This window comes from Hibiscus syriacus, unplaced genomic scaffold (assembly GCF_006381635.1).
Source record: "Hibiscus syriacus cultivar Baekdansim isolate YM2019G1 unplaced genomic scaffold, ASM638163v2 tig00110223_pilon, whole genome shotgun sequence".
Taxonomy (NCBI): Eukaryota; Viridiplantae; Streptophyta; class Magnoliopsida; order Malvales; family Malvaceae; genus Hibiscus; species Hibiscus syriacus.
Genome location: NW_024062636.1, coordinates 733,511 through 741,055, shown reverse-complemented (window position 1 = coordinate 741,055; position 7,545 = coordinate 733,511). Strand labels below are relative to the sequence as shown.

General features: G+C 34.6%; 1 protein-coding gene across 1 annotated transcript; it reads right to left on the bottom strand.

The window, feature by feature from the left end:
* Positions 1 to 1,118: 1,118 nt before the first annotated feature.
* LOC120114325 (vacuolar protein sorting-associated protein 26B-like) lies at positions 1,119 to 4,347 on the bottom strand. Its single transcript, XM_039135275.1, has 11 exons — positions 4,221 to 4,347; positions 4,048 to 4,122; positions 3,837 to 3,911; positions 3,649 to 3,721; positions 3,461 to 3,505; positions 3,034 to 3,145; positions 2,664 to 2,730; positions 2,355 to 2,399; positions 2,126 to 2,181; positions 1,876 to 2,051; positions 1,119 to 1,612 (listed from the first exon to the last, which is right to left on the bottom strand). Exons 1-11 carry the CDS (start codon positions 4,221 to 4,223, stop codon positions 1,437 to 1,439), a joined length of 903 nt encoding a protein of 300 aa, XP_038991206.1. The 5' UTR covers positions 4,224 to 4,347; the 3' UTR covers positions 1,119 to 1,436.
* Positions 4,348 to 7,545: the final 3,198 nt, after the last annotated feature.

Here is a 7,545-nt window from a genome sequence, read left to right as displayed (position 1 = left end):
TAAAAGTTAAGACAATATTTGTTATAATAATAATTAATGAGATAATCTTTTAATTTAATGGACTATTATTTTCTCAATTATCTGGTTAGCGAGGATTTTTTACATACGCAATGACTCGAAGTTAAAACCTTGCTTAAACGATATTAAGCTGCTTATCACTTTAATCAATCCCTTGTTAACTTATAATTGTAATAAGGTAATGATTTTTAATAAGACCACATTTTCCACATGTACACAGATCATGCTGTTAGCAGCCAACAACTCTGGCTCTTTTTTAATATGTATGCCCGCTATCTGCAAATAACTGATTGCCAGCTCTTCTAGTCCAAGACAACCATCTTCTGCTAATTATGGATCATGCAAGGCTCTTAAAGGCTTTACGTCACATCAGAAAAAGATACATGATTTTATATTAAGGATAAGAATTTAAAAGTTTATATTAGAAATTTAAGAATACAAAATTATATCATCAATATTCCTCTCTGTCCATCCCTGCGTGGGGCATGCAACCACCAACCCATTATGACAGTTACTCCTCAATGAGTCTACTTAGTAGTTGTTCACGAGAAACTAAATGATCTAATTTACCTTTGCCTTGACTTGTTTACTGATTTTCGTGCTAAGTATCTATATTCCTGTAATATAAGCAGAATTCAATTCCTACTCTTTGCCCTCAACAAGTTCCCAATCTATCATGATATTGTGATGCTTGACATCTCTGTGCCTACAGAGCAAATAGATCTTATCCTGTCATCCTATAATGAAATAATGCAAAGAAGAAATACTCCAAAATCTTTAAAAAAAAAATAAGTATTCATTTTGAATCCAATCCAGTGGAGTAAAACTACAATCACCCAACAAAAGTACTATGAAAAGATTGACTCAAACCCAAGATGACCTAAAATCAAAACTGACCCAAAATGTTCAAATTTCAAATTAACTCGATCCAAAACAAACTCAGCGTACTCAAATGCCCAATTTTTGTATTTACATACAAGATATTTTGTTTATTTAGTATTTTGTTGTAATAATTTAGATTATATAAATTTTGAAATGTTTTGAATGTGACAATAACCTTGGACTTGGTAGGGGAAATAAGTTTTACTTGAATGATTAGAAAGGAAAAGAGGGGGGAAATGGCATTGTCAAGTAATTCACATGGAACATGAAATGACCGTATCAAAATATAGTTACACCCTCCGCAACGCCGCATGACTCGTAAATAATTGCATCAAATCTGAGTCAAACCTGCAGACCGCAGTCTAGCAAAGTATACCAAGCCATTATAGCTCTTCCAAATAAACCACCCTGTCATCAAGTAGTTTTTAACTTTTAACCCTAAGCTTCAAGGCTTTACAAAGGTACTGGAAGTCAGTTAATCGTCGTCCTTCTTTACTGGATGGAATGTCAAAGTTTACACGTATGTAGATGCTTGATCAGGAATCCTGCAACCTGTACATTGTAATTTCCTGCTGTTTGAAATACCGACGATCTTCTTCATCAACAAGCACAAGATTCAAGTAATACTTCACGCTGAATTTGTTGTTTATGTTTCGATGTGTTGGCGTCAGCTCATACGGACTGAGAAACAGTCTGATTGGAATAGATTCACCTTCAATGCCAAGCACGACTGTCAGCGCTATGCTTTAGGAAAATGGTGTGTGTATGCATTTATCAAAACTAAACATTTCAGCCCAAATTAACATCCTTTAGGAAAATGGTGTGTGTATGCATTTATCAAAACTAAACATTTCAGCCCAAATTAACATCCGTCAAAGAATACAATTTCAGTAAATTGTATATAAGCTAGTTGTATCTGATAACTGTCGCATCATGCCTTAGAAAATGACGACATTTCTTAAGTTAAGAACATACCTCTGACTGGAACACCATCCATCAACTCATATTTAGCTAGGGTCTCTGTTTCAACGTGGGTATTTGCTCCTGATCCTGTTGACTCTCGACGCCTTATCTCAAGATCCATATTCTTAATCTTGATTCTCACAAGAAGAAAATATATCTTGCCAATAATAACATCTTTCAGATGATACCTGCAATTTCAATTTCAGTTCCTATAAGCCAACCTATTATATCAGGCTTAAGCAACCATAGATGTTCAACTTACTTGCTTTTATTGTACTCAAATTCGATGTGGAGGCAATCTTCAATTCCAACTTCCATCTGTAGATGAAGGTCGATATTTGTTAAAAATTAAAATTATGAATGAAGTTGGTGGTGGGTGATTCATTAGCAAATGGTGAAATGATTGATGTAATGTTCATAAGAATCAATTTAGATAGTCAAACTACAATGCAATGCAATCACCATAAAAGTATTGAAAAAAATGCACTAACCTTGATGCTATTGTTGATTGATGGAACTGGAGAATCATTACGAACCTGATACGCATAAAACAAACAAAAGTTAAGTTGCTAAAACCACATAACCGATAACTTGTATATGGCCATATAGATATGCTGACTTTCCTGAATATGAGTATTATATGTTTTGTGGGGTGTGTGTGTGTTTAGGGAGGGTGTTAAGCACTCCAGTCTTCACATAAGAAAGCATTGAAGTTCTGCCTTTAGCGGCACACAGAAGACTTAGTATGTGCTTACTTGCATAATAAGTTGAAGAGAAAAGAATTAATGGATGCTTCTTACCATAAAGTCCTGGTATTCCACTATGCTTCCACCATAATTACGGCTAACTGTTACTTTCAGGACATACCTGATGAAAGCAAATAATCAAACTATTATAGGATGAGTTGTCACACTATAGCCCCAAATCACCAGCCTCGTCATCAGAAAAACAATTTTAAAATTAGATCTTTAAATGACATATCAGAGTAATTTATAATCGTTATTAAGATAGGAACCCAAAACTATTATCATGATAAGAAATTGATTTATAATCCTCAAAGCTACATCGCAAACAAACTTTTAGTAATCAAGGAACCATTCCATTCAAATTGACAAGAAGAAAAATGAACAAAAGTTTATCTTCAAAGAGTTTAAGCAGTGAGTAGCAAACCTGAGCCGCACATTCACGCCACCATAAGTTTCATACGGCATTTCAACAGTAGAAAATTCAAAAGGGTAAGTTTTTCTTTCATATATTTCCCCAGGGACATCCAACTCACGTACTGCAAATATTAGGAATATACAGAAGGTAAGCAAAAGAGAGAAGGCATAGAGAAAAGCAATAAAAAACCATTTAGCAGTCTACAAGAACTTATAATCTGAGAAATAAATTTCATGCGCATTTGAGCCTCTTAAAGAGTGAAAAGTTATATGAATATCATAAACTACAAAGCATAAATTTGAACTCTTAAGCTCCTATTTTCAACCTCAAACATGCCACACGCAATTAATGTAAATAATTCCTCAAGTTACTTATAGAACATCTAAACAATTTCCAGACAAATCGAACAAAAGGTCAGCCAGACTACAGTACTCACCAAGAGAGGTGAAGTCGTAAAAGTTGCCTCTGTCAAAATACATCTCTGAAAAGAAAAATCAAAGTTGACGTTAATTCATTTCACCAAGAAACGACAACACACTTAAATGTTCAACCTTTTTCTTTCCACCACATCAGAATGTAATTTAAAACTTGGAGCAACATAGTGAACAAGGGGCAAGGACCGACCTATTTGACCAAGGAGCTCAACCTTCACACCGTTATGTTCAATTTTCTTCCCTTGAAATGGTTCTATGGAAATCTGAAGACATAAGGATAGAAATATCATAAAAAATTTAAGATCGATAACAGTTTATTTTAAAGCTATAAAAACAAAACTCAATTACTATGCGCCTCGATCTGTTTGAAATAAATACCTTGCCAGCAATATTTTCTTGACTTCGGAAAAGCGGAACTAAAACCGTTTGGTCATTTTCCTTTTTCACAGGCACCTAACCACATACAATAATCCAAATTCCAGAACTATGACTCGTGAAAATTCGGATAAACAAATCACAACGAATAAAACATAAAATTTGAATTTTCAATTCAAACCAGACTAAAACCTTAGATGATCTAGAACCGTACCTGCTTTCGAGTTTTTGCATCGGAAAATGTGATCAAGATATTACATACCGGCTTGAAAGCTCCAAGCAGGAAATTCTAAATTAACAAAGTTAATGAAATGCGATTTGCATTCAATAGAAGCCATAGTAGAGTAACCCAGTCAAAGTAAAATATAAATAAAAGTAGGATCTTACCATGCTGTTGCCGTTAAATTCTTGTAAATCACTGGGAAAATAGACTGATTAAGATCGGAAATTGCGATGAGAATAAAAAACCCTGGACAGTAGCTACAAATCCGAGGTAGGAGAGGAAGGGAAACTCAACAACTTTAGAGTTTTGGACAGCTGGGAAAAGGAAACAAAGATTGGTTTCCACTAGTCGCCATCGCCACAAAACTAAATAATATGGGCCTAAAGTTTCCAGACTAGAGTGGTGGTCCAATACACGATTTTTTGGCCCAATACCTACGTGGGTAAATTAATTGACCTAATAGGGCACCCGACTTTTTATTTTTGGAGAATACGGCATTTTCTACAGTGTTATTGACGAGTTCACTATGATATATTTTTTAATGGACTCGTATGAGTGGAACCCATTTGAGACATTAATTTAATGTAATTAATGAGACTCGCCACTTCCATTTAAAAAATATATTTTTAAAAATTATAAAAATAATTTAAATTTTAAACATATAAAAAATTAATGGAACTCGTAACCTCAAAGTGATGAGTTTCTTCAAATTCGAAAAAGTAGTCGTTGATCAACGGATAACAACAGCGGTCACTTGGGCAACGATTATCATGGAACTCGTCACTTCAAGGTGATGAGTTTCGCATGATTAAATTTTAAAAAATTAATTACAAAGTAAATTAATAATTGTATTTAAAAAATAATTTTTTACAAAGAAAAATTATTTATATTTTCTAAGTTCTTGACGATGTCGAAGAGTGGTTGAATGATAATGGCACGGGGCTTGTCGAGTACATTGGGATCATCGGCCTTGATCGACATCGTCATCGTCTTCATCTTGGTTTCGTTGTTCAAAATGAGGTGTACTTAACACACTCTGAGATCCACCTTCGAAATACGGTGATGGGGTTATGATATTTGACGTCATCATTGTTGCTAGTGAATCAACTTAGCTTCTACGTTGTTGACCATATATGATATGATCTCATTCACCCTCACTCGCATGTCCTTTCGAAGATGCTTTAGTGTGTTGCATTGCATCCTATAAACCTCTAACCCAAGTCGGCTGAGTTTGGGTTGAAGTATGATATGTAGGATAGAAACTGAAACTATCCTGAGATGCATATTAGTAATCTTCAGATGCAGATGAAAAAGCAAAAGAAGACGATGACGATGATTTTTTCTTGGACTTGGTGAATCTGACCTTGTGTTGTTCCCATTCTCCCCTATATTCTGGAGTTGTTAGATATGGTTTTCCATTTGCTTCGTAATTTCACAGATAAGGAGAATGGTTGAAATTTAGGTCCATCGTAATGGGAGGGGCCCAATAGGTGACGCTGATCTCATTGCTCAATGTAGTAAGTGTGCTTCGTCGGTCAATTTTTGGTATGCTTCCCATGTGAATCAATTTTATGGAGCGCGTCCATTTCCCATATTTGCGTATGAATAGGTTGATGAGAAACAAACTGTAGCAACACTCTATCAGCAGTGTGCAACTCAACAATCGCAAAATATTAGCGTACAGAAGCCAAAAAATCTGTAAATATTAATTATAAAAGTTAGTATATATAAAGTTAAACAATGTCAAAAAAATAAAAGAACTAATATATACCTCATATCGACCGCCGATGTTAATCCTTATCCATATATCTTTTGAAGTGGCACCCGAAAACTTCGTCTCGGTTATTTTATGCTTCCATTTAAAATATTTTAAAATAAAAAAGATTAAAAAAAAGATTAAAAAATTATATAAAAATATATTAAAAAATTAGTTAAAAACTGAAGTTAAAAAATTAACTTCCAGCCAGAGGAAACACAATCGAGACTATTGTAATTAGCATAAAAAATGGGAACCAGTACAAAACCCAAGATTGTAGCAATATTAGACAACCTACTACATCGTTTTTTCGACCTCGCTCGACAATTGCAGCCTTGCAAAACTCCCAGTACAAAAAGGCTAAAATTACTGAGCCCCAACTGGTATTACGACTCTGAGAGAAGTTACTTAATATTGGCAGATACTAAGTGTGTGCCAAATTACTAGATTCATATAGTAATAATACCCCTCTAATCAGTTGGAAAAGATATGTTCGGGATGCGAAAATAACCTCCTCCTCGGTAGAGTCACCCTTCACTTGAAATTCAGACTCCAACCATGTCATCCGTATCTGATAGCCTTCTATGACTGTTGCGTGTTGTGAGTACTATAAATTATACACAAATGTTCTGCAACTATACACAATCGCAATAAGTAATAAAGTGATTAGTGAGTATAGTCTCCACAGGGATTGAAGGGCTTTTAAATATTTGCTACAGTTAGGAATAGGTGTCACTAACTAATCCTAAGTATCCAAGTCTAATGATATAAACAAGGAAAATATACAGTGGCAAATGGTATGAATAGATGAAAATAATTTGCCGAGGTAAGAAAAGTGTGAAGTGAATGAAGCAGATAAATTTTGTTGTGGCAAGAAAACAATTTATAATGAGTAAAAATGAAAATGTCAGGGCAATGTAAAATGGTAAAAATAGCAAATAAATGGAATAACTTAATAATTCTTACACGGGAAACTACTTCAAAAATGATTGGTGAGAAGAAACTTAAAGAGCTGAAAACTTATCTCTCTAGCTGATTTAGTCTACTACTACCTTACTTGCTCGACGGAGTTTGGTAAAAGTGTTCTCACTATCTCTAGTCATAAGAACCTAACAGAATAGAATGCCACGACATCTCCTCTCAGTCTCAACTATGGTAGCCTACACTATTGATGTCGCACTACCCCTCTTAGTCGTTGAAATCCTAGCTTAGTCTATCTTAAGTACTAAGGGATTAGGCTATATTGACTAACTATATCCCATTGTTTATGTTAATCTTACTCAAGTTTCTCTCGAACACTTAAGAATTAATGGCTAGATTTCTCTTGAAAATATAGTCTTCATATAAGAAATGGACACTCTCATGCCTCCTACAATCTTAGAAGATAAAGCACACATAAACAAAACAAGTAAACTAAAAAGATAAACATTAATCAACCATTAAAACAAAGTTTTCAAGCATCAATCAAATGAACCCCACCAAATATATCTTAGTACATGGTGGGGTTCGAATAAACCATGGAGAATATCCAATCATTCATTCAACCAAACAACCCAAATAAGTTTTCAATAATTAACAAATGAGAAAAGGTTGGAGAAGAAAACACTCGGTGTGCACGACCGACGCTTCCTCAAACCACCATGAATGGCTATAGCATGAGCTCCTCTCGAATGCTTACATCACTTCCTCGAGCTTCACCAATGGAGGAACACCAAGAAAAATGGTGGAGAAGA